We start from the raw sequence: 26,507 nt of genomic DNA on the forward strand, positions 1-26,507 counted from the left end.
TAGATGATGGTACGTTCTTTGTTGAGCAATGGAAGGCTCGGGGGCTTTTAAATATATACAAAAATATACTGACACAGATGTCAGTATATTCCTCCTTTTCCCCCAGCACTGTGGTGCCTCTGGTGTCTGAGTCTTGTTCCAGAGCTCCCTGCCCCATTGTGACAGAATACTGCCCCGCCCTGTGACGCTGCCATCTAGTGGTGTCCTGGCAACAGTGGCAGTTGGCTTTCCAGTTTGTGGTAGCGTTCACTTTGTTCCTGTCCTTGGTACAAATATCTCAGCATCATATCACAGAAAGGTATTTCTCAACTTTTAAACAAAGAGGGAAGCTTTTATTTTCAGGTTGAACATTCAAGATAATTCTAAGCATGTCCTGATTGTGTTCGATTTAAAATATATGCTAAGAGTACATAGTTTCTCATCTTTTCTTTCACGCAGCATAAAATTGACAAAGAAGAGAAGTATTCTTCAAAAAACTGTAAATTACGACGTTTATCAAAGCCACCATTTCACACCAGCACTTCACCAGAGACTGGGTCCAAACTTGATAGCACTGAAGCCAAAAATAGTGAACAAGCTCCTGTGAAATCGATAGAAATTACTTCTATCATTAATGGGCTTCAAGGTATTGTACATGAACTTTTTGAATTCTGTAATACTGCTTTTAAATGTAGTGATTGGCAGCGTTGAGAAAACGATGCAGTTGTATGCTTCTCAGTCTGGCTAACTCTTTCATTACGGTATCGTCTTCAGAAACACGGCTTGGGCAAAAGCAGTATTCATGTTTTTTGAAAGTGGGTATTGCAGATTCAGGAGATGTAGAGTCTTAACTGCATTTTTTTTTAGCATCTTTTTCTTTGATACACAGCCAAACATTTTTCCTTCCTACACTATTTCTAAATCTTTAAGTTTTGATTCGTGGGGTTCTAAAAGTTGCATAAATCTTTTCGTGTCTTGAAAAATTGAATTAGTGAAGCTAGGTGTCATGTCAACACATCTGTTGTTCCTAACTTTGCTTCCTGCTTCCCCAGCCTTTATAGCAGCATTGCAAGAACTGATTGCTTCTCTCCCATGCCTCCAGAAAAAAAAAAAAAGAAACAGTATATTGATCTGTGTAGTTTGGATGAGGACTTATATTCACTTAACTTCTACAATAACCTTTCAGACACTCAGATTTGGTAATGTTGGCTACTGAGTTTCCTATTTATAGATGGAATACATTTACCACAATCTAAGCTTTGTTTCCTTAGGGAAATAGGAATCAAAAAAGCAAATAGTTCTGTTGAATGTGGATTCTTAGAATTATTCTGTAATCAACTTCTCCTCGGGAAAGCACAACTTGATCTGTCATCTTGTAACATTTTCTGAAAGGTGGTATTTTCAATGTTACATAATTATTTGCCATAAATGCTTTTTAATTGTGAGCTCCTCTTCTCACTTTTCAGTCTGCATCGATTCATACTGTGGGTTTAAACAACTTTTTTTCCTTAAAGTGTGAAATGCTGTACTATGTTACTCTATTTTCTCACAGTTTTTAGAGCACTTTGCTCAAAACTTTACATCTTTTTTTTTTTTTTCTAAGATGGAATGAGTAATACTTTATTTGGCTTTCCTTTGAAGGGCACAACAGGCTAAACAGGCGCTCAGAGGGGAAAAACGGTAGACCTGACTTTTTCTTATTTTTATCAGTGGAGTTCTTTTGTTTTCCTTTTACATGGTGGTTTTTCATTTTTCATATCTCTTCTATCTACAATAGTCGTGTAGCTTTGGTCCACAATGGCATGAGAGAAACAACTGTTTTAAGTCCATTTTACGTGCCAGACTTTGGAACTTTAAGCCATAATGTCTACCGTAAATTTTCAATCAGAAAATGCAAACAAAAATGGAAGAATATTATAAAACTTGCTTTCAGATTGAATCTTAAGGTAGGGATTAAGATCCTGCATATCTTAACAGAAATTACTGAGGAAAAAAACCACCTGAGGTAATGTGTCCCAAGATATTTTGTCCAGTATCTCTCTTCTGTCTGCCAGTATGCTCTTGTTTAAGCTAGCTGTATTTCAACTCTCTTCTCAGCAGTGTGAGGTGATAGGACATGGGGAAATGGCCGCAAACTGAAGCATAGGAAGTTCTGGACAAACGTGCATGGGAACTTCTTCACAGTGCAGTGACCGAGCAGTGGCACAGCTGCACAGAGAGGTGGTGGAGTCTCCTTCTCTGGAGATGTTCAAGACTCACCCGGACGCCTACCTGTGCAACCTGGGCTAGGGAGCTGCTTTGACAGGGGGTTGGACTCCATGATCTCTAGAGGTCCTTTCCAACTCCTACAATTCTATGATTCTGTGATATCTGTTACCATTCTAAGAATAAGAATAAATTTAAAGAATTTTAAAGAATTTATTTAAAGAAATTATTTAAAGAGTAAAGTCCTTCTGATGTATGATTTAAATATGTACTACTAGAAATCTATGTAGTATGTGATCATGCCTGTGCAGTTTTCTTTTTTTTTTAGAATCTGTGAGCAAAATTAAGACCAACATTCTTGTTTTAATTTTATTTTTAACTAGCTTCTGAAAGTTCTGATGATAGCGAGCAAGAAGATGACCAAAGTGCCCAGACCATAGATGCTGACGGCAGAGAGGAATCTCAGCATGAAGTTGTGAGCCAAGATAAGAACGAGTCGTGTCTGAAAGACCAGGACAGTTCATCCCTCCCAGAGGAAGCTAAAGCACTGACAGATACGGGAGTGCCCAAGTCGGGATCCAAGTCTCCTGAAAGACTGCGAAAAGAGATAGAAGAGTTATCTGAAGATACCAACTCTGATGGAGAAGGTGAAGCCACAAAAAAGAAGAAGGACGTAAAGAAGGAGGCTGGGGATAAAGCAGCAAAAGCACAAGTGAAGCGTGGTAAACGAAGATACTGTGTTTCAGAGGAGTCTTCAAAGACTGTGTCGCCTAACAGGAAGGATGAGAAGTCCAAAAACAAAGATTCTCTTAGTTTAGAAAACAGCAGCAACAGCTCCTCGGATGAAGATGAAGAAGACAAATCTAAGCTGAAAATCACTCCTACTAAGAAGTACAATGGATTAGAGGAGAAAAGGAAGTCGTTACGGACAAGTACTTTCTACTCAGGATTTTCTGAAGTGGCGGAGAAAAGGATAAAGCTTCTAAATAACTCTGATGAAAGACTTCAGAACACCAGAGCAAAAGATCGAAAAGATGTCTGGTCAAGTATTCAGGGACAGTGGCCGAAGAAAACGCTGAAGGAATTGTTCTCGGACTCTGACACCGAAGCTGCCGCCTCCCCTCCACACGCTGCGCCAGAGGATGCTGCAGCAGAGGAGCAGCTTCAGCCTCTTGCAGAAGAAGACATTTCTTTGCCTAGCTCTGAACTTGAAAAACCTTTGCCATCTAGTGTGGACGTTAAACCCGTCGAGGAAAAGCCGGCTGAAATGGGTGAAAAGAAAGTTGAATTTCCAAGCAGTGGCAGTAATTCAGTGCTAAATACTCCTCCTACGACTCCTGAGTCGCCTTCATCTGTAACTGTAACGGACAGTAGGCATCAGTCCAGTGTTGCCGTCTCTGAGACGCTGCCACCAAATCAAGAAGAGATAAGAAGCATTAAAAGTGAAACCGATAGCACAATAGAAGTGGACAGTGTAGCAGGGGAGCTGCAAGATCTGCAGTCTGAGGGAAATATTTCTCCAACAGGTTTTGATGCCAGCGTCAGCTCCAGTAGCAGTAATCAGCCAGAGCCGGAGCATACTGAAAAAGGTAAAGGAAAGCAGAAACAGTGGTGTCCTCAACCTGACTTACCTCGTTTTTGCATTGCTGATGTATTGTCATTGTTACGGTTACACTGGTGGGAAGTTGCTGAAGGAAGCAGTAGCCAGCTCTCCACTTCAGAGCTGTAGAGATGACATAATTGCCCACTGAGTTTGCAAGACTGGATCCAAAAGCTTTTTTGTGAGATGCAGTGCCTGTTTCACAGCTCCGTGAGAAGTACGGCTACTTCTAAAACCATTAGCCTGCCTGAAAGTAAGGTATATTTTGTATCGCCCTCCAGAAATGAGCCTGTATTACTTGGCCAACAGATTTTTTTTCCAGCATCTTTCAGTTCAGGAGTTCTTATTTTTTTTTTCTTTTTTTCAATTAAATGTATTTAGATAAAATGTACTATATTAAGACTGTGTATGTAGATATGTGTATGTATATATATGTACACATATATGTTTATATACCTATATAAGCAAATACATGGAATGTATGTTCTATGTGGTTCATGAAAAATTCTAATGCTGTGCTGAATGAAGTTCCTTGCAGTCATCTCATGTGCATTCTAACCAACAAATCGCTTTCCATCTTCCTTCACCTCTTAATTTCAATCGAAGTAGAAAGATGAGCCATATTAAGTGCAGACAGGAGCAGTTGTGTTGCTGTTCAAGCTTAAGCTCTGAAGAGTTTTCCTGAGATTTTGAGAAAAATATGCAGAAGCGCAAGTATTTAATTTTTTCTTTTTTCCAATTGTAGTCTGTACAGGCCAAAAGAGACTTAAAGATGCTCAGGGAGGAGGCAGCTCCTCAAAAAAGCAGAAAAGAAGCCACAAAGCATCTTCTGTGAACAACAAAAAGAAGAGTAAAACTAGTAAGTACAGCAGTTCGGTCTGAAAAGAAACGTGCGTCGTTTCTTGTAACAGTTGTAGAAGAAGCCTGGTAATTATATATGTAAATAATGCTCTCATTAGGGTATTTTTAATACTGTTTATATGAAAATGCTACTTTTGCTCAATGCTGAAGTGTTTTCAAATGCCTCGTGTCATTTCTGGACTTATTTGTTAGAGGTGTTTAATAGCTTGTAATTCAGGAAGACTAAGAATAGTGAGTGTTTAACATCTACCAGGTGTTCTGGGTTGGCTACCACTGGAAGAAAAAAGATGGCAGTATCCATTGTGTGATGATCCTGTGTAATAGAGGAGAAACAGACGTGGATGAAAGTATATTTTGTATTTTCTGCCTGTTCTGTGATCTTATTTTTAGGTACCAGTGATTTAAAAGCCTGTGTTCTGAGCTTCTATGCCAGAAAGTTGTGTCATTTTAGGGTAAAAGAATTTTGGTCAGATCAATTCCTTACATCTGAAAATCAGCACAGGAGGAACTGATGTGCTTTGATTTGGGCTGAAAGGCAATTTTATTTTGTAATATGTTGTCTTGTTTCTTCAGCGAACAGCAGCGATAGTGAAGAACTATCTGCTGGTGAAAGTGTGTCCAAGACTCAGCCAGCAAAATTGGTTTCTACAGGCATGAAATCTCACCAAACCAAATCACTTTCAAGAACACAGTCTCCAGGAAAATGTGGGAAAAATGGAGAGAAGGATTCTGATCTCAAAGAACAGAATAACCGCTTGCCCAAAGTTTACAAGTGGAGTTTCCAAATGTGTAAGTATTTTCTTGAAAACATACCTAGTGTGGTCTTGAAGTATAGAATGATTTCTTGAGTTGTATGAGGTTTTGGCCTTATTTCTTAAAAATTATTATGTTTCTACTCTGCTCAACTTTGTGATTCAATCCCGTTTTTAAAATATTTGCGATATTTGCCATTCAGGAAATGACCTCTCCTGCTCTTCCAGTACTCTTTTAAAACTGGCTCCTGTCTGACTTGATATTCTTGCTATCCAGTGCTTACCTCTCACACACATCTTTCATTGCTTTACTCCTCATTCTCTAGTTACTGATCAAGCATTTGTAACTTCATTTAAGCAAAACAGAAGGGAAAGGAACCAGAGTATGTTTACAGTTTCTAGTAGCTAGTGGTAAGGGCTTTCAGCATACTTATGTCAGTCAGCTACAGGAACCTAGAGTAGGCTGTGAGCATAGCATAGCATTGAAGGGGTCACACATTAATCTGAAAAACATCACAGTAGCTTTATTAATGTCTCATCGCTGTAAGTGCAACTTCTTCGTTGCCTCTGCGTATGCTGTTGTAGTATTACAATGGGAAGAGAGGAGAAAATGCTAGATGATCTAACCCCTCTTCCTCAGTGAAACAATAAGCAAGCAATTAAAAAATAATTGTTAAAATAGAGGTCTTGTTTTTAGCTCTCTCTCAGCATCTGAGAGTTTGTCTAGTCAGCAATAAATTGTTCTCCTTAGTACCAGTCACAGATGTGTATAGAAATTCATTAATTACTTTTTTTACTTTAAAAGGTCAAATTGAAACAGTGACATGAGTGGTTTAAATTACTTCTTAAAATTATCCATACCTCATTCAGTATCCACAGATGACCTTAACGTGGGTCAAATTTCTGAAGTTCTCAGTGTTATGCTCTGCTATTTTGTGCTGTCACAGACTGCCTGAAGGCTCCCGTTCCTTACGTAACATAGGAAGAGCTGGTGCAGCACATCATGCAGACACTTGTGCTGAATTGTTTCCACCAGCAGTGTCCCTTCATGCCTGTGCTAGCTGTCCAAGGGATGCTGACTGCATTTTCTTCTCCAGCCCTGAGACTGACTTTTTTCCCACAACTCTTGTGAAGAATGGAATGCATGCATCTTCTCCCACCCCCTTAAAAAATAACGAAAAAAAAACAAAAACAACCCCCCTCCCTCCACACACACACACATACACACACAAAAACCTATATCCCTCGTGATCTCACTTAAAATAAAAACAACAATACAAACTATGTAGTAATAAACAGCAGTTGCTGTTGCTGGGTTTCCTGGCTTTGCTGTCTGCTGTGTCAAAGCACAGCACCAAGGTTTGAGTTCTTCCTACTTCACTGAAATTGAGAAGTCTGTGGAAGTGCTGCAGTCAGTAATGAACAGACTGTTTACCTTGCAGCTGACTTGGAAAATTTGACCAGTGCTGAACGCATCACTGTTCTTCAAGAAAAACTACAGGAAATCAGGAAACATTACCTGTCCTTAAAGTCTGAGGTAGCTTCCATCGACCGGAGAAGAAAGCGCTTAAAGAAAAAGGAGCGGGAAAGTAAGTGTGGGAACTCCTCCTTAAGGGCTTAATCACATATCGTGTTATTAAGGTACTGATAGGACTTGGATAGCTTTTAGGTAGACACATGTTATTAGTTTGATTTGGTTGTATGGCTGTGTTTGTTTTTTAGCATTTTACACAGCTTTTTTCAACTTTTGCAGGTACAGTCCAGGCATCCAGTGATGCTCAATCAACCCTATGTGAAGGAGGTGGGGGGGACAAGTAATTTATTTTCTTTAGGTGGAACCTCTTGTTATGTGGGGGGAAGTGTGATAAAATTACGCTGTGAATGAAGCATCTTAAGTTAATGAAGAGTTACTGTAGTACGCTTGTATCAGTTACATTTCAGTAGTTATTACTGGTAGACAAAGTACAAGTTGAAGACAAGTGCTAGCTTACTAGAGTGTTTCCGTGTGGCTGGTTCAGGCTTTCCCCTTAGCACAAGTGATTCATTGCGGGTTTAAAGAAGATCAACAAATAAAATATCATTTCTCTTGCTTTGCTTCTGGAAGAAATGTTGTAGTGTACCTGCTTCTAACAGCATTCAAAGGATTTTTTCCACATCTCATTTTTATCTGCATATTTAGCAGTACTCTGCCATGTGTAGCAAGATTTTCGTGGCTGAAGCCATCACATGGGCACAACAGTTGCTTCTAGGTGGCCCAGGCAGGCTGTACATGCAGGTTCAGTGCTGGGACAAGGCCCTGTCTGTGCAAATTCCCACAGGAAAGAGAATTGATGACTATGACTGTAAGGCAGGAATGACTTTGACATTGTGGCTGAGTCCTTGATGTGGGTCACCAGGGAAACCAGGGCCGCAGGGGCGTAGTGCTGTGCTGTCCTGTACGTAGCCTAGCTATGGAGGATTTTTTTCTTCTAATTACTAGGCTTTAGATGTTGGGGTCAGTACATATAAATCCTTTTTAGGGCCTGATTTGTGATTTTTTTTTAAACCTGTCTTCTTGTTCCCGTGCAGGTGCTGCTACTACATCATCTTCCTCCTCATCACCTTCCTCCAGTTCCATTACGGCTGCAGTTATGCTAACCTTAGCAGAACCATCCATGTCAAGTTCATCGCAAAATGGAATGTCAGTTGAGTGCAGGTGACAGCAGGACTTGCCAAAGCACTTTGCACTTAATGGCTGCTGAGGGCCACTTTTTTGTTGTTGTTGTTGTTTTTAATTTTTTTTATACTGCACAGTGGCACAAAATTCAGACAAGCACTATTTTGTATTTAAAGTTGTTTCTTGACAAGCTAACTTTGCACTTAAGTGCACTTTTATGAAGAAAAAGTACAACAAACTGCTTTTCCTCAAGCAATAATTGTTTCCAACTTGTCTGGGATAAGTCCAGTGACTGGAAGGCCTTCCACTGTGGCAAATGGAGGCTGTTCACTGCCTGTAGAGACAGTACAATAAGCATACGGTTGTTGGGTTGTTCTAAATAAATGTGGTTAAGGCTTACTGTACATGTATTCCTTGGTATTTTGTTAAAGCTGGAACATTTGATATTTTTCCATTTATTTATGACAAATACTGAACCTATTTTCATTTGTACAAGCTAATTGTTTTTTAACTGCCAAGTCACCTTGGAGGGGCTTTAATTGTATACGTCAAGCACATGCATTCAATTCAAAACCTGCAGTTAGTGGGACGTTCGACATCGGTCCTGATAACCAAATAGGAGGATTCCTTTAAAAACAAACAGACAAAACTGACTAATGTTTACAGGTTTGAATTAGGCTTAAATAGGTTACTCTGGGTTTAATAACCCATTAATTGGAAAGAAACTACTGTACTTTGCCATTTTTCTAGAAAACAGTATTTTTTTTTAGTTTTGATAAAATACATTATGACAAAGGAAGAAAATGGCTAACAAACTGTATTAAATCTCAATGTATAAATATTGTATTTAGCCAGTTTAAAGTGTATATTTATTCACAATGGATTATAACAGTTATATTTTTGTGTTTTCTTGTAAATGTTTCTTTTCCCTTAAAGCAACAAATATTTCATTTGTAATGCTTATTTTATTACGAGCTTCAAGGAGAGGACTTTAAGACCGAGCAAAGTGTGAGGTTATAATTTGTGGTTGCTGGTATGAACACTGCCACAAAGGGGTAGTTGTTTTTAAATTACATAGCTAGCTGAGTGGTAGACATTTAATTTTTTAAATGCCTTGTACAAATTCCAAGACCAACTTCAAACTGTTTCCACTTGTATTGATTTTACGTTGTATGAATCCCAAACGCTCTCCTGTTAACGATACACCTTTGTAAGACATTTGTATATGGCGGAAGTGTTCATTCAAGCTATTTAATACCTGGCACTGTTAATACACAGTACTTTATTGTACAGATTGTTTTGCTGTTTTAATCGTAGTTCTGTGTACTTCTTTTGGCTGGGGAAATGGGGGCTGGCATGTTTTTCTTTGTTTTCTGGCAATACGACATGTAAGAATTCAAAGCATTTTGTTTGTAGATGCTAGAGTGTCAGAATCCTTTACATTTGACTTTTCTAAGAAAAGCATTTTCAGTCTTCGTAGTGTGTGCTTAAGGCTAACTTTATTGATTTTATTGAAAATGGTTTCAAAGTATTCAGAGTTGTACAGGACTGTAAAAATTTGTTGACAGACGTTGAAGGAAAAGCTTATAGAAAAAAGCTATAAAATATATATTAGGTTCTGCAGAAAATGGAGAATTCTGTAATATATTGTACAAATGTAAGCAAAGGCCTCTGAAATAAAATGCCATAGTTTGTGAATCCCTGATTTTGTTTCTAACAGTCTAATTAAGCAACAGTAGTGTGTTCATTTAAATGACACTGACCTGCAGAATCAGATTAGCAAATGATATTTGATACGGTGCAGTAAGCATAGGCAGAGTAGTTAGACATGGTACCGTGGCTCTATTTTCCTCTTAGCAGTTGGCTAAAATTTCTTTTTTTCTTGGTTTTTTGGAAGTGTTTATTGCTGACGGACATTATTAAAGCTGCAGCAGCTGAAATGAAGATGAGTTTTGATGCATGTCACTCTGGTTAGTTTGAAAAATGCACAAGAAGGCTCCTGAAGATACTTGCCAATTTCCAGAAACCCCTGGCTAATTTCAGATTTGGAAGAAGTGGTACATGTATGAAGCGTTTAGTTCTATCCACTTGTGCCATGCCTGGCCTTCGTTCTGTTGTTTTGCAGCTGCAAAATGGTGGATTGCCACTGAGGCTGGTAAATAGTAAATGTCTGATGACAGTGTTTGGACACTTAGATTGTTAACAGTTAGCCATGATTTGAGACCGTCAGGAGCGATTTTCAGTAGCTTCATCGGGGCTGCTCAGAAGATAATACAGATTTTTAGTAGAACTGGAGTTGTAATGGCTCCGTTCTGCCTTTAGTTTCAAGAGTCACAGCTGGCACTGATACAGCTGGGAACTGCATGTGGGCAATTGAGTGTATTCAGCCTTCCACTTGCTACTAGTTCTCTATCAGCTCTGCTGCGGTTCCAGCCTACATGCTCCCATACAGTTGTTGACTCCTGTTCTTTATATGAAGGTTTATTTACTTAACATGAAATAATGGAGAGATTCTTCATTAAGCTGCCTCCCCACACTTCCTTGCTGCTCAATTAAGTTGAAAGTTTTTGCATAAATATGGATTTTGAGTGTTTTTTATTACACAGATTCTTTAAATGTTGCTGTCTTGCCTATAGTTTAATGACTCATCAGAATCCGTCCTGGGATATTGCACCTCTTCTGTCAAGTGTTTGCAAATGTATTCTCTGGATCATGTTATTTGTGTGCCCGTGGTTACAAAGACGCATTAGGTCAACATTTTGGCTAGGCTAATGTAACTCGAGTTCCAGTAACTGAAATCTGAGCTTTCTTTCAGTTTACATATTGGGATTCTGCTTAAACAGGGATGTGCTTTCCTGCTTGGCATGCATACTGTGCTTAAAGCTGAGAAGGAGTACGTGCCCACCTCTGTGAGTGCCTGCTCAGACAACAGCCTTAAAAGAAAGCTGCCCCTCACGGGCGTGTTGCACCTTGGCTGAGTGGCAGATGCGCTGTGTGTGTCTCACATTTGATGTTCTTTAGAACAAGCTGTGTGTAGGCTATCAGCATATGCTGGGAGCTCAACCTGGCATGAAGGCTGGCTTTATTGCTCCTGACGTGTTTCTTTACACCAGTCCCCACCAGTGCTTACACTACTTGTTCCTGTGAGGTTTCCATCACGCCTTGAATATTTTTCTGACTACCTTATGGCTCAAACTCAGTCTGGTTGAGTTCCAGGATGTAGTATGCCTTTTGTTCAGCTTCAGCGATTTTAAGTCTCTGAAATGAATCAGCTGAACGTTTGTCGATGTCATTTTGATGCAGTGGCAGCTCAAAAATGGGCCTGAAGCGCCTAAAAGGTCACATCAGAAGAATACGTAAAGTCATAGAGTGGCCTGAGTTGGAAGTAACCCGCGAGGATCCCGGAGCCCAACTCCTGCTTCTGCTCAGCCCCACTGCTCTGTCCCTAACCCCCAGCCGCCCCTCCCCTGACACAGCTCCACGCCGTTCCCTCGGGCCCTGTGGCTGTCACACAGAGCGCAGAGCTCAGCGCTGCCCCTCCGCTCCCTGGGAGAGCTGCAGCCGCCATCAGGCCTCCCTCAGCTCCTCTGCTCCGCGCTGAGCACACCCAGGGCTCTCAGTGCCTTTTCTGCCCTTGTACTCCAGTCCCTCCGCGATCTTCGCAGCCCTCTGCAGTCACTCCTATTCGCTTCGGGCTTCGAGGCGCAGCCCCTGCGCCTGCGCGCGGCCGCCGGAAGTGACGCGCCCCGCCTTCGCTCGTCGTGCGTCCCATCATGGCGGCGCCCAGAGAGGCTGCGGAGCCGCGGACCGCGTGCGTTACCGCGTGCGTTACCGCGCAAACAGCCCGTCACGTTCCCCTCCCCTCCCCTTCTGCCGCCGGCCCGTGGCGCGGCCGTTGCGGGCTGACCACTGACGCCGCTCTCCTGTGCAGGGCCCTTTGCGGGGACTACGTGGTGGGGCAGGTGGTCGGCAGCCTCTTCTCGGACGCGGCGGCGGCGGAGCGGCCCCTGGCGGGTTTGTTCCGTGGCGCCGCCCCGCCGCCCGTGCTGATGGCCGTGCCCAGGGTAAGATCTGCGTGCTGGGGTCGCGGAGCCGGGCCCCTCCTCGGTCTGAGGGTGGGTGCGCCTCGGTCTGAGGGCGGGTTTTCTGTTTTCAAGTACGCATCAGAGGTTTTGCGGTGAGTTTCGGACAGCCCCGACCAGCTGTGGCCCAAAGCGATCTACGTAGCTCCCCGAGGGGACTCGCCGCCCCTCTTCGTGTCACGAGAGGAGACGTGCTGCTGGGCCGGCCCCGGAGCTCGGGAGGAAACCCCCAGTAGCAGTGTTCTGAATGAGCTGCCATTTGTACAACCACCGTGGGGTATTTCTGGAACTTTGTTTTTCGAGTTAACTTCTTGGGCGTTTTGTTTAAAAAGGAAAGTAAGAAAAGGAGGCGTACAGAAGCAGGGAAAGCATCTGAAGGTCAGAGCTTATCTGTCGAGGAAGAACCTCCTAAGAAAGTGAAGAAAACCAGAAAGAAGGAGCTTTCAGAAGCAGAGAAGAAGTTGGCAAACAGGTGTGTAGATGGTACATTCTTTAAGAGAGATTGAAGAGAAAAAGTCTGTCTTAATCAGAGATGGAACAATGAAGTTTTAGTCCGCTGTTCCTCTCAACCTTGTGTTTTAAAGTACTGTTTTTAAGGAGCTTGTGGAAACATCAAATAGTTTGCAGTGTAAGGTATTCAATACTTCATGTTGCTGCAGGAGATATGACTTAGGACTGTGGATCCAAAGCCCCCATCAGTAGGGCTGGCAGGGCTGCAAGGTGAGAGAGCTGTCACGTGCTCCCTGGAACAGAGCGATGCCTTCAGAGCTGTGCTCAGAGGCACCTTCAGCAGGAGTAAGTTTCCAGCCGGAGCTGGGTGTCCTTAGCCTGCCGGCCTCTGCTGTGAACCAGGCTGCTCTGTTGCATTGCCCGTTCTTGTAAGCGTGCAGGGTGAGCCAAGGTGCAGTCAGCTTGGGGAGGAAGCTATTCTCCTTTCAGTTCCTGAGTGATGACGTGATTGATCACAGCTCTCGAGGCTGTGACCCCTTTCTGATGTTGTTATTGCATTTTCCACATCCGAGAAAGGAAATAATTTGTTGTTTGGCTACAGGCCTACTTGCTCGTTCTGTTATGGCAAGTACGTACAGAGATCTGTTAGCATGTGGGTGGATTTCAAAAGATTGCCTGTAAGGGGTGTGGTAGATGGTGGGAAGAAACCTTTTCTTATTTCTGGTGTGAAAAAAAAAAATTTCCCCTTCAATTTTAGACAGCAATCTTCTGAAACGTTTCTGAACTGCACCTAACTTGTAGTGAATTTCATGGCCTGGGGCAGCAAATAATTTTCTGTATTACATAATGGTCAGTTATATTTATTTTCCTCGTAGTAACATTTGAAATTCTGTATTGAGCCAAAGAACTTAAAATACAAGTAAAAATCCTCTCTTAGAGGCTTTGATTCGTCTACCTGAAATGCCCTATTCTTTCTTGTCAGTTACAATTTGCTTATCCTTTTCTGAAAAGGGAGAGTGCTTTAGAGCAGGCAGATGAAGACGAAGAGCAGCAACAGTTTCAGGGCAAAGCAAAACAAAACAAACGGGCTTCTCATGCCGCCACCAGGAGTGATGTTAACTCAGGTACAGGCACAACTGTAAAAGAAGAGAAGAAAAAGAACGAGGCTGAAGAAGTGATGAAGAACAAAAGAACAGTGTTTGTCGGAAATCTGCCCGTCAGCTGCACTGCTCAGGTACGTGAGTGGATTCTGTCAGCTGAGGAAATGAAAGAGATTAGGACAGCCCTTGCTTTAAGGGGATGTTTCCACTCGGGATCTCGCTCGTGCTTATGACTGAAATCTCGTTTTGTCAAAGTGGGAAATGATTCTTGTTATCGGAAGCCTTCAAACACGGTCTCTTTGTTTTATCGGAGTTGGGCTTTTTACACCAGTGGATGTGGTTGTGTTGCTTTAGTAGAATTTGTTGATATCCTTTTCAACTAAAATCTGTGCAGTAAATGACAGCTGTAAGTACAAAGCTAGAACCTGCTGCTCATTTTGACTACAATTCATACTTGTGATTGTTACACAACATGTTTTAAATTCATACCATCCTCAGTAGTTAGGGATGTGAATTCAGTTTTGGCAGTCCATAAAATGAAACACAGAAGTACTTACAAGTTGCTGGCATGTTTTTAGTAGCTGTTAACATGCCTTGCATGAGTGAAAGGAAAATGGTGTAAGAGCCATCTTAGAAGGTGTTTGACAATAATTCTTACTATCGGGATGCAGAAATACATTGAGTGCCTGTTCTGTTTTCTGTTCAGATGCTGAAGTCTCTTTTTAAAGAATATGGACAAATAGAATCCATTCGATTCCGTTCTGTGGTACGTTACTTCCTCTCATGTTACATGATATCTGCTTTTCTCCTCTTATGGGACGCCGTTCCTAGGGCTTGTACCTTCATTAGTTCAGAAGCAGGTTTAGGTGGGTGCATTTTACTGTTAAAAGAAGCATGGGTGGTATGACTACAGTGGCACCATTCCTTTCGTCACATTTTATTCTTCCTATAACAGCAGTTTGTACTGTCAGAGCTGTAGTTGTTCTCTGAGAAGGCCTTTATTATTGCTGATTTAACTAAGGTATTATTTAGCTATTTCTAAGTTACAGCAGCAAAGGCATATTCACTGTAAATCTACGTACCACGTGAAACAGTTGAAGCTAATTGTGTCAGAACTCAGGGCACGTATCAGATTAGGCCAAAGCAAACTGTATCATTTTGAGATATTTCTGGATCATCACAGCGATCCATTATTTCGGTGTAATGGCTACATAACTCTGAGTGGGAATGGTTCCTGTTTGACTTTCTCTTCAAGAACAAATAATTACGATATTTTGTCACTGTGGTCACCTAATTAAAGCTTTTTTTTCTTTTAAAGGTTCCAGCAGAAGATACTTTATCCAAAAAGTTAGCAGCCATAAAGTAGGTTCTGTTTCTGAGTTTCATGCTTCGTTTTTCAAAGACAGAATGTTTTTTTTACGTGTTTGTTGCTCACTGTTTAGCTGTTTCCTTTTTTTGCCTTTTTTGTTTTCTGTAATGCCATTTGTTTACGTGCAATTCTTTTGACAAGTGGTAAGGAATTATAAGCCTAGTGTAGCAGTGCATAATTTTGTTAGATTGCATTTCTTACATTTTAGGAGGGAGGTAGACAGTGATTGTCCCTAACTTCTTTTGAGTGTACTTATGAGCAGAGGAAACTTAATTGGGGTGCGTATACAGGCTGTGTAACATGTACAGTGGGACTCTTGGACAGCATGTGCTTTACAAGAATTGAAGTTGCTCCTGCAAAACAGGGAGATGTCAGCTTGTGTAACAAGAGGTGCTCGTGTACCACATGATATCAGAATTATTTAAACGATGTCTTTTTTCCTGTTCCAGGCGTAAGATTCATCCTAACGTGAAGTTCATTAATGCTTATGTTGTATTTAAAGAAGAACGTGATGCTATTAAGGCTCGAAAAAAGTAAGTCTCAGCTTTGTTCCTTGTGCCTGTCGAGAAGGCAGACGCGCGTAGTGTTCAGATAAATTTAAACTGCCTCCTGTTTTTTGCTCGAATGAAAATGGAAGATATTGTTTCAGCCTAAAACTAAACTTGCCTTTTGCAAAATTGCTATGCAGCGACACTGTAAATTAAGTAATGCTTAATCATTTCATGTTAAGAACTTTTGTTTTTCTCCTTTTGGCCACTAAAGAAACGGAACAGAAGTTGCTAGTGGATTTCACATCAGAGTTGACGGTGCATCAGACACCAGTTGGGTAAGTAGTGCCTGACACAAAAACTCACGTTCTGTGTTTTGCTGAAACACATGACTGAGTGGTTTTCCATCTCCTTTCTGTCTCCTTCAGCATGACAATAAGCGGTCTATATTCTTGGGAAATCTCGCGTATGGTGAGTAAAAGAGAATGTTGTGCCATGTTTTTTTATACTTATAGAATATGATGACATTAGGACTTTTTTGTTCATTGTTCATGGTACCATGTTTAGGTAGCTAACTCTCATTTGTTGCCACGTTTGAAAACAGTAGTTTTATTTCTTGACAGAAGCACCAAAAGGGGTAAGTTTTTGGCACGTGCTCCACATACATTGTTTTCTTCTGTTACATTTGTAGAGCTGCAAGCACTTTTATTACTTACTGTTCCGTCATGTTTCTCAAATAAATATGACTAAGCTGCATATGTCGTAGCACAGTAACCTGCCAAATGCGTGCTTGTATTTGTTTGTGAACTACTTCCAAGTGATTCACAGGGACAGCTTCTAATTCTGACACCACAGGATGAGTGACTGTCCAGGCAGCTATTTGCTGTGAGTTGTTAGCTGAGCGGGGGCACTTGCTGTGTAGTTCAGGTCAGCGTTTAATGAACATTCATCTGTTTCTGAGCAAACGAAGGGATCACTGTCAGGTGTGGTCCATACGAGAGTATTAATGGAGTGAGGATGCTTGGGATAACTTGCCTTGGGGTGTGGTGTGTAAACATGCGGGACAAAGGCATGTCCTGTGCCCATAACTTGATAATGAACCGGTATCATTAACACTTGACCTGTCTGAAAAGCTGGAGAGGAGTCAGATTTGATTACAGTAGCATTTCTCTGCTACGTAGAGTTTGTGTTGGTACTGTCTGTTCTTCCATCTGTCCGGCAGGAAAAGGGCAGTTTGGACATCGATGGCACTCTGGAAATGACTTCAGCACCTCGAACCTTTCTCAGCACATCAAATTGCCATTAAATTAAACCTGCGTTATTACATTCTGACCTTCCGCAATGCGCAGACATATCCATTTAAAGGGACTTACTATAGAACACAATTTACCTCTACAGAAGTAGAGTAACCTGCGTTTTAGTACTTTACATCCCACTTGTCTTTCCAGTTGCATAGGCACGAGGCTGAGAAAGCCTCATATGTGGCTGGTGTCACAGTAGTCGTATTCAATCCCGTTTCCCCCCTTCAGCGAAAATTAAGTTCAGTAGTGGAGCATCAGGCTTCAGGAGCTGCCAGCTCAGGTTTGGTATCTTGAGTACTAAATTCCCTGAAGTAGATTCTAGCATTGGAAGGAGTTGCAAAAATGTTGGAATCATCATTTCCACTGTGTTCAAACCATCACTGAACTTACTTGAAAAAAAGTACTTTGGTCTTCATTCTTATTTGTGAATTGTAGTTTTCAAAGGTTGTCCTTATATGAAGTCTGCAAGTACCAGCATTTGCAAACTGCTTTCAAATCATACACAGTGATGGCTTAGAATTTCCACGCTCTCTGCATTGTTAACTCACCGGAATTTCTGTGAAACGCTGATATTTGTGTACTTAAACAAATGTAAATATTTCCTTAAGTTTGTGTGCCTCAAATTGGTAAATTGGTAAATGTAAAATATTTGGATATTCGGCTTCTAAAGCTGTCTCTTTGAAGGAACATGTTAAATGGCTTTCTTAATCAAGTTGTTATTGGATTTACAGTAGGATAACAAACTATGCTTGCTTTTTAATAATATATATATATATATATTTTTTTTAATGCAAGATATTATTGATTCTTGCAGCTTTCCAGAAATATGCAGTGAAACTGGGAACTGATTCTGTATGGAAAGTATATTCCTGCTTAGAACATGTTTCTTTGGTCTGATATTTATATTTAACGTGTGCAGCTTTAGGCATTAACACATCTGTTGTTTGATGCTGGTAGTATGTTTTCATTGTCTAGTATCATTCTGTGATATAGAATGGAAAACCCGAACTGAAAGTGAGTTGAAAAGTGTTAGTGTTAGGAGGGAGTGACTCAAGAATCGGTGATACCCAAGTGCTAGTGACTCAGCAGAGTGCTTTGTAGGTGCTCAGGCTGGAAAGAGGTGTTTGTAACTGCTTACATGTTTAGTTGTGAGAATTCATAGCTAAGGTGTTACGTATATATACAAAGTACATCTCCTGTAGATTCATACAGGATCACCTTTCTGGTAGATTGTTCCACAGTACAAATGGACTTCCTGTTCCATGCAAGCTGGGGAAACGTTAGCTCTGACTCCTTACACTGATGGGTAGGAAATTTTGTCCTAGGTGCTGCTCAAGCATGTAAAGAAGGGACCCTTAGCTTAAACTATGATGTCAGTATATTCCTCCTTTTCCCCCAGCACTGTGGTGCCTCTGGTGTCTGAGTCTTGTTCCAGAGCTCCCTGCCCCATTGTGACAGAATCCTGCTCCGCCCTGTGACGCTGCCATCTAGTGGTGTCCTGGTAACAGTGGCAGTTGGCTTTCCAGTCTGTGGTAGCGTTCACTTTGTTCCTGTCCTTGGTACAAATATCTCAGCATCATATCACAGAAAGGTATTTCTCAACTTTTAAACAAAGAGGGAAGCTTTTATTTTCAGGTTGAACATTCAAGATAATTCTAAGCATGTCCTGATTGTGTTCGATTTAAAATATATGCTAAGAGTACATAGTTTCTCATCTTTTCTTTCACGCAGCATAAAATTGACAAAGAAGAGAAGTATTCTTCAAAAAACTGTAAATTACGACGTTTATCAAAGCCACCATTTCACACCAGCACTTCACCAGAGACTGGGTCCAAACTTGATAGCACTGAAGCCAAAAATAGTGAACAAGCTCCTGTGAAATCGATAGAAATTACTTCTATCATTAATGGGCTTCAAGGTATTGTACATGAACTTTTTGAATTCTGTAATACTGCTTTTAAATGTAGTGATTGGCAGCGTTGAGAAAACGATGCAGTTGTATGCTTCTCAGTCTGGCTAACTCTTTCATTACGGTATCGTCTTCAGAAACACGGCTTGGGCAAAAGCAGTATTCATGTTTTTTGAAAGTGGGTATTGCAGATTCAGGAGATGTAGAGTCTTAACTGCATTTTTTTTTAGCATCTTTTTCTTTGATACACAGCCAAACATTTTTCCTTCCTACACTATTTCTAAATCTTTAAGTTTTGATTCGTGGGGTTCTAAAAGTTGCATAAATCTTTTTGTGTCTTGAAAAATTGAATTAGTGAAGCTAGGTGTCATGTCAACACATCTGTTGTTCCTAACTTTGCTTCCTGCTTCCCCAGCCTTTATAGCAGCATTGCAAGAACTGATTGCTTCTCTCCCATGCCTCCAGAAAAAAAAAAAAAGAAACAGTATATTGATCTGTGTAGTTTGGATGAGGACTTATATTCACTTAACTTCTACAATAACCTTTCAGACACTCAGATTTGGTAATGTTGGCTACTGAGTTTCCTACTTATAGATGGAATACATTTACCACAATCTAAGCTTTGTTTCCTTAGGGAAATAGGAATCAAAAAAGCAAATAGTTCTGTTGAATGTGGATTCTTAGAATTATTCTGTAATCAACTTCTCCTCGGGAAAGCACAACTTGATCTGTCATCTTGTAACATTTTCTGAAAGGTGGTATTTTCAATGTTACATAATTATTTGCCATAAATGCTTTTTAATTGTGAGCTCCTCTTCTCACTTTTCAGTCCGCATCGATTCATACTGTGGGTTTAAACAACTTTTTTTCCTTAAAGTGTGAAATGCTGTACTATGTTACTCTATTTTCTCATAGTTTTTAGAGCACTTTGCTCAAAACTTTACATCTTTTTTTTTTTCTAAGATGGAATGAATAATACTTTATTTGGCTTTCCTTTGAAAGGCACAACAGGCTAAACAGGCGCTGAGAGAGAAAAAATATTGAAGTTAAAAAATCTTAATCTTAAATAAATTTTTAAGTCCTTCTGATGTATGATTTCAATATGTACTACTAGAAATCTGTGTAGTATGTGATCATGCCTGTGCAGTTTTCTTTTTTTTTTAGAATTTGTAAGCAAAATTAAGACCAACTTTCTTGTTTTAATTTTATTTTTAACTAGCTTCTGAAAGTTCTGATGATAGCGAGCAAGAAGATGACCAAAGTGCCCAGACCATAGATGCTGACGGCAGAGAGGAATCTCAGCATGAAGCTGTGAGCCAAGATAAGAACGAGTCGTGTCTGAAAGACCAGGACAGTTCATCCCTCCCAGAGGAAGCTAAAGCACTGACAGATACGGGAGTGCCCAAGTCGGGATCCAAGTCTCCTGGATCTCCAACTCCTTCAGAGTTATCTGAAGATACCAACTCTGATGGAGAAGGTGAAGCCACAAAAAAGAAGAAGGACGTAAAGAAGGAGGCTGGGGATAAAGCAGCAAAAGCACAAGTGAAGCGTGGTAAACGAAGATACTGTGTTTCAGAGGAGTCTTCAAAGACTGTGTCGCCTAACAGGAAGGATGAGAAGTCCAAAAACAAAGATTCTCTTAGTTTAGAAAACAGCAGCAACAGCTCCATGGATGAAGATGAGGAAGACAAATCTAAGCTGAAAATCACTCCTACTAAGAAGTACAATGGATTAGAGGAGAAAAGGAAGTCGTTACGGACAAGTACTTTCTACTCAGGATTTTCTGAAGTGGCGGAGAAAAGGATAAAGCTTCTAAATAACTCTGATGAAAGACTTCAGAACACCAGAGCAAAAGATCGAAAAGATGTCTGGTCAAGTATTCAGGGACAGTGGCCGAAGAAAACGCTGAAGGAATTGTTCTCGGACTCTGACACCGAAGCTGCCGCCTCCCCTCCACACGCTGCGCCAGAGGATGCTGCAGCAGAGGAGCAGCTTCAGCCTCTTGCAGAAGAAGACATTTCTTTGCCTAGCTCTGAACTTGAAAAACCTTTGCCATCTAGTGTGGACGTTAAACCCGTCGAGGAAAAGCCGGCTGAAATGGGTGAAAAGAAAGTTGAATTTCCAAGCAGTGGCAGTAATTCAGTGCTAAATACTCCTCCTACGACTCCTGAGTCGCCTTCATCTGTAACTGTAACGGACAGTAGGCATCAGTCCCGTGTTGCCGTCTCTGAGACGCTGCCACCAAATCAAGAAGAGATAAGAAGCATTAAAAGTGAAACCGATAGCACAATAGAAGTGGACAGTGTAGCAGGGGAGCTGCAAGATCTGCAGTCTGAGGGAAATATTTCTCCAACAGGTTTTGATGCCAGCGTCAGCTCCAGTAGCAGTAATCAGCCAGAGCCGGAGCATACTGAAAAAGGTAAAGGAAAGCAGAAACAGTGGTGTCCTCAACCTGACTTACCTCGTTTTTGCATTGCTGATGTATTGTCATTGTTACGGTTACACTGGTGGGAAGTTGCTGAAGGAAGCAGTAGCCAGCTCTCCACTTCAGAGCTGTAGAGATGACATAATTGCCCACTGAGTTTGCAAGACTGGATCCAAAAGCTTTTTTGTGAGATGCAGTGCCTGTTTCACAGCTCCGTGAGAAGTACGGCTACTTCTAAAACCATTAGCCTGCCTGAAAGTAAGGTATATTTTGTATCGCCCTCCAGAAATGAGCCTGTATTACTTGGCCAACAGATTTTTTTTCCAGCATCTTTCAGTTCAGGAGTTCTTATTTTTTTTTTCTTTTTTTCAATTAAATGTATTTAGATAAAATGTACTATATTAAGACTGTGTATGTAGATATGTGTATGTATATATATGTACACATATATGTTTATATACCTATATAAGCAAATACATGGAATGTATATTCTATGTGGTTCATGAAAAATTCTGATGCTGTGCTGAATGAAGTTCCTTGCAGTCATCTCATGTGCATTCTAACCAACAAATCACTTTCCATCTTCCTTCACCTCTTAATTTCAATCGAAGTAGAAAGATGAGCTGTATTAAGTGCAGACAGGAGCAGTTGTGTTGCTGTTCAAGCTTAAGCTCTGAAGAGTTTTCCTGAGATTTTGACAAAAATATGCAGAAGCGCAAGTATTTAATTTTTTCTTTTTTCCAATTGTAGTCTGTACAGGCCAAAAGAGACTTAAAGATGCTCAGGGAGGAGGCAGCTCCTCAAAAAAGCAGAAAAGAAGCCACAAAGCATCTTCTGTGAACAACAAAAAGAAGAGTAAAACTAGTAAGTACAGCAGTTCGGTCTGAAATGAAACGTGCGTCGTTTCTTGTAACAATTGTAGAAGAAGCCTGGTAATTATATATGTAAATAATGCTCTCATTAGGGTATTTTTAATACTGTTTATATGAAAATGCTACTTTTGCTCAATGCTGAAGTGTTTTCAAATGCCTCGTGTCATTTCTGGACTTATTTGTTAGAGGTGTTTAATAGCTTGTAATTCAGGAAGACTAAGAATAGTGAGTGTTTAACATCTACCAGGTGTTCTGGGTTGGCTACCACTGGAAGAAAAAAGATGGCAGTATCCATTGTGTGATGATCCTGTGTAATAGAGGAGAAACAGACGTGGATGAAAGTATATTTTGTATTTTCTGCCTGTTCTGTGATCTTATTTTTAGGTGCCAGTGATTTAAAAGCCTGTGTTCTGTGCTTCTATGCCAGAAAGTTGTCATTTTAGGGTAAAAGAATTTTGGTCAGATCAATTCCTTACATCTGAAAATCAGCACAGGAGGAACTGATGTGCTTTGATTTGGGCTGAAAGGCAATTTTATTTTGTAATATGTTATCTTGTCTCTGAAGAGCGAACAGCAGTGATAGTGAAGAACTATCTGCTGGTGAAAGTGTGTCCAAGACTCAGCCAGCAAAATTGGTTTCTACAGGCATGAAATCTCACCAAACCAAATCACTTTCAAGAACACAGTCTCCAGGAAAATGTGGGAAAAATGGAGAGAAGGATTCTGATCTCAAAGAACAGAATAACCGCTTGCCCAAAGTTTACAAGTGGAGTTTCCAAATGTGTAAGTATTTTCTTGAAAACATACCTAGTGTGGTCTTGAAGTATAGAATGATTTCTTGAGTTGTATGAGGTTTTGGCCTTATTTCTTAAAAATTATTATGTTTCTACTCTGCTCAACTTTGTGATTCAATCCCGTTTTTAAAATATTTGCAGTATTTGCCATTCAGGAAATGACCTCTCCTGCTCTTCCAGTACTCTTTTAAAACTGGCTCCTGTCTGACTTAATATTCTTGCTATCCAGTGCTTACCTCTCACACACATCTTTCATTGCTTTACTCCTCATTCTCTAGTTACTGATCAAGCATTTGTAACTTCATTTAAGCAAAACAGAAGGGAAAGGAACCAGAGTATGTTTACAGTTTCTAGTAGCTAGTGGTAAGGGCTTTCAGCATACTTATGTCAGTCAGCTACAGGAACCTAGAGTAGGCTGTGAGCATAGCATAGCATTGAAGGGGTCACACATTAATCTGAAAAACATCACAGTAGCTTTATTAATGTCTCATCGCTGTAAGTGCAACTTCTTCGTTGCCTCTGCGTATACTGTTGCAGTATTACAATGGGAAGAGAGGAGAAAATGCTAGATGATCTAACCCCTCTTCCTCAGTGAAACAATAAGCAAGCAATTAAAAAATAATTGTTAAAATAGAGGTCTTGTTTTTAGCTCTCTCTCAGCATCTGAGAGTTTGTCTAGTCAGCAATAAATTGTTCTCCTTAGTACCAGTCACAGATGTGTATAGAAATTCATTAATTACTTTTTTTACTTTAAAAGGTCAAATTGAAACAGTGACATGAGTGGTTTAAATTACTTCTTAAAATTATCCATACCTCATTCAGTATCCACAGATGACCTTAACGTGGGTCAAATTTCTGAAGTTCTCAGTGTTATGCTCTGCTATTTTGTGCTGTCACAGACTGCCTGAAGGCTCCCGTTCCTTACGTAACATAGGAAGAGCTGGTGCAGCACACCATGCAGACACTTGTGCTGAATTGTTTCCACCAGCAGTGTCCCTTCATGCCTGTGCTAGCTGTCCAAGGGATGCTGACTGCATTTTCTTCTCCAGCCCTGAGACTGACTTTTTTCCCACAACTCTTGTGAAGAAAGGAATGCATGCATCTTCTCCCACCCCCTTAAAAAAATAACAAAAATAAAATAAAAAAAGTAAAAATAACTATGTAGTAATAAACAGCAGTTGCTGTTGCTGGGTTTCCTGGCTTTGCTGTCTGCTGTGTCAAAGCACAGCACCAAGGTTTGAGTGCTTCCTTCTTCACTGAAATTGAGAAGTCTGTGGAAGTGCTGCAGTTAGTAATGAACAGACTGTTTACCTTGCAGCTGACTTGGAAAATTTGACCAGTGCTGAACGCATCACTGTTCTTCAAGAAAAACTACAGGAAATCAGGAAACGTTACCTGTCCTTAAAGTCTGAGGTAGCTTCCATCGACCGGAGAAGAAAGCGCTTAAAGAAAAAGGAGCGGGAAAGTAAGTGTGGGAACTCCTCCTTAAGGGCTTAATCATATATTGTGTTATTAAGGTACTGATAGGACTTGGATAGCTTTTAGGTAGACACATGTTATTAGTTTGATTTGGTTGTATGGTTGTGTTTGTTTTTTAGCATTTTACACAGCTTTTTTCAACTTTTGCAGGTACAGTCCAGGTATCCAGTGATGCTCAATCAACCCTATGTGAAGGAGGTGGGGAGGACAAGTAATTTATTTTCTTTAGGTGGAACCTCTTGTTATGTGGGGGGAAGTATGATAAAATTACGCTGTGAATGAAGCATCTTAAGTTAATGAAGAGTTACTGTAGTACGCTTGTATCAGTTACATTTCAGTAGTTATTACTGGTAGACAAAGTACAAGTTGAAGACAAGTGCTAGCTTACTAGAGTGTTTCCGTGTGGCTGGTTCAGGCTTTCCCCTTAGCACAAGTGATTCATTGCGGGTTTAAAGAAGATCAACAAATAAAATATAATTTCTCTTGCTTTGCTTCTGGAAGAAATGTTGTAGTGTACCTGCTTCTAACAGCATTCAAAGGATTTTTTCCACATCTCATTTTTATCTGCATATTTAGCAGTACTCTGCCATGTGTAGCAAGATTTTTGTGGCTGAAGCCATCACATGGGCACAACAGTTGCTTCTAGGTGGCCCAGGCAGGCTGTACATGCAGGTTCAGTGCTGGGACAAGGCCCTGTCTGTGCAAATTCCCACAGGAAAGAGAATTGATGACTATGACTGTAAGGCAGGAATGACTTTGACATTGTGGCTGAGTCCTTGATGTGGGTCACCAGGGAAACCAGGGCCGCAGGGGCGTAGTGCTGTGCTGTCCTGTACGTAGCCTAGCTATGGAGGATTTTTTTCTTCTAATTACTAGGCTTTAGATGTCGGGGTCAGTACATATAAATCCTTTTTAGGGCCTGATTTGTGATTTTTTTTTAAACCTGTCTTCTTGTTCCCGTGCAGGTGCTGCTACTACATCATCTTCCTCCTCATCACCTTCCTCCAGTTCCATTACGGCTGCAGTTATGCTAACCTTAGCAGAACCATCCATGTCAAGTTCATCGCAAAATGGAATGTCAGTTGAGTGCAGGTGACAGCAGGACTTGCCAAAGCACTTTGCACTTAATGGCTGCTGAGGGCCACTTTTTTGTTGTTGTTGTTGTTTTTAATTTTTTTTATACTGCACAGTGGCACAAAATTCAGACAAGCACTATTTTGTATTTAAAGTTGTTTCTTGACAAGCTAACTTTGCACTTAAGTGCACTTTTATGAAGAAAAAGTACAACAAACTGCTTTTCCTCAAGCAATAATTGTTTCCAACTTGTCTGGGATAAGTCCAGTGACTGGAAGGCCTTCCACTGTGGCAAATGGAGGCTGTTCACTGCCTGTAGAGACAGTACAAATAAGCATACGGTTGTTGGGTTGTTCTAAATAAATGTGGTTAAGGCTTACTGTACATGTATTCCTTGGTATTTTGTTAAAGCTGGAACATTTGATATTTTTCCATTTATTTATGACAAATACTGAACCTATTTTCATTTGTACAAGCTAATTGTTTTTTAACTGCCAAGTCACCTTGGAGGGGCTTTAATTGTATACGTCAAGCACATGCATTCAATTCAAAACCTGCAGTTAGTGGGACGTTCGACATCGGTCCTGATAACCAAATAGGAGGATTCCTTTAAAAACAAACAGACAAAACTGACTAATGTTTACAGGTTTGAATTAGGCTTAAATAGGTTACTCTGGGTTTAATAACCCATTAATTGGAAAGAAACTACTGTACTTTGCCATTTTTCTAGAAAACAGTATTTTTTTTTAGTTTTGATAAAATACATTATGACAAAGGAAGAAAATGGCTAACAAACTGTATTAAATCTCAATGTATAAATATTGTATTTAGCCAGTTTAAAGTGTATATTTATTCACAATGGATTATAACAGTTATATTTTTGTAATTTAGAATACGTAAAGTCATAGAGCAGCCTGAGTTGGAAGTAACCCGCGAGGATCCCGGAGCCCAACTCCTGCTTCTGCTCAGCCCCACTGCGCTGTCCCTAACCCCCAGCCGCCCCTCCCCTGACACAGCTCCACGCCGTTCCCTCGGGCCCTGTGGCTGTCACACAGAGCAGAGCTCAGCGCTGCCCCTCCGCTCCCTGGGAGAGCTGCAGCCGCCATCAGGC

The 26,507-nt window shown here is 40.7% G+C and overlaps 3 protein-coding genes across 6 annotated transcripts in view; all 3 read left to right on the forward strand.

Moving 5' to 3' along the window:
• ARID4B (AT-rich interaction domain 4B) overlaps positions 1 to 9,751 on the forward strand; it is an 82,492-nt gene extending 72,741 nt beyond the window's left edge. For all 4 annotated transcript variants that reach the window (XM_065730185.1, XM_065730156.1, XM_065730176.1 and 1 more), the window contains 6 exons: positions 439 to 625; positions 2,568 to 3,773; positions 4,530 to 4,643; positions 5,219 to 5,434; positions 6,840 to 6,986; positions 7,966 to 9,751. In XM_065730185.1, the coding sequence (XP_065586257.1) occupies positions 439 to 625; positions 2,568 to 3,773; positions 4,530 to 4,643; positions 5,219 to 5,434; positions 6,840 to 6,986; positions 7,966 to 8,096 (2,001 nt within the window). In that variant the 3' untranslated portion in view covers positions 8,097 to 9,751. The remainder of the gene's footprint in view (positions 1 to 438; positions 626 to 2,567; positions 3,774 to 4,529; positions 4,644 to 5,218; positions 5,435 to 6,839; positions 6,987 to 7,965) is intronic.
• Positions 9,752 to 11,815: 2,064 nt separating this feature from the next.
• On the forward strand, positions 11,816 to 17,127 carry LOC136044735 (RNA-binding protein 34-like). The gene is made up of 9 exons (XM_065730204.1): positions 11,816 to 11,864; positions 11,985 to 12,117; positions 12,468 to 12,607; positions 13,597 to 13,819; positions 14,392 to 14,451; positions 15,004 to 15,047; positions 15,504 to 15,587; positions 15,817 to 15,880; positions 15,971 to 17,127. Exons 1-9 carry the CDS (start codon positions 11,827 to 11,829, stop codon positions 16,019 to 16,021), a joined length of 837 nt encoding a protein of 278 aa, XP_065586276.1. The 5' UTR covers positions 11,816 to 11,826; the 3' UTR covers positions 16,022 to 17,127.
• A 404-nt stretch (positions 17,128 to 17,531) lies between these two features.
• Positions 17,532 to 26,227, forward strand: LOC136048264 (AT-rich interactive domain-containing protein 4B-like). Its single transcript, XM_065735822.1, has 7 exons — positions 17,532 to 17,573; positions 18,575 to 18,761; positions 19,972 to 21,171; positions 21,928 to 22,041; positions 22,617 to 22,832; positions 24,162 to 24,308; positions 25,288 to 26,227. The coding sequence occupies exons 1-7, from the start codon at positions 17,532 to 17,534 to the stop codon at positions 25,416 to 25,418; spliced, it is 2,037 nt and encodes a 678-aa protein (XP_065591894.1). The 3' UTR covers positions 25,419 to 26,227.
• The last annotated feature ends 280 nt before the right edge of the window (positions 26,228 to 26,507 follow it).

The sequence above is a fragment of the Cyrtonyx montezumae genome, unplaced genomic scaffold, assembly GCF_038088225.1.
Source record: "Cyrtonyx montezumae isolate F1298 unplaced genomic scaffold, pur_monq_1.0 scaffold_0, whole genome shotgun sequence".
Lineage (NCBI taxonomy): Eukaryota > Metazoa > Chordata > Aves > Galliformes > Odontophoridae > Cyrtonyx > Cyrtonyx montezumae.

What these genes read in the sequence shown, in the direction of transcription:
- LOC136044735 (XM_065730204.1), top strand. Translation starts at nt 11,827, where the DNA reads ATGGCGGCGCCCAGAGAGGCTGCGGAGCCGCGGACCGC. An exon ending in AAAAAGTTAGCAGCCATAAA is followed by an intron (nt 15,048 to 15,503) that starts GTAGGTTCTGTT and finishes TTCCTGTTCCAG; the next exon opens with GCGTAAGATTCATCCTAACG. An exon ending in GCTATTAAGGCTCGAAAAAA is followed by an intron (nt 15,588 to 15,816) that starts GTAAGTCTCAGC and finishes TGGCCACTAAAG; the next exon opens with AAACGGAACAGAAGTTGCTA.
- LOC136048264 (XM_065735822.1), top strand. Translation starts at nt 17,532, where the DNA reads ATGTTAAATGGCTTTCTTAATCAAGTTGTTATTGGATTTACA. An exon ending in AAGTTGTTATTGGATTTACA is followed by an intron (nt 17,574 to 18,574) that starts GTAGGATAACAA and finishes TCTTTCACGCAG; the next exon opens with CATAAAATTGACAAAGAAGA. An exon ending in CAAAAAGAAGAGTAAAACTA is followed by an intron (nt 22,042 to 22,616) that starts GTAAGTACAGCA and finishes GTCTCTGAAGAG; the next exon opens with CGAACAGCAGTGATAGTGAA.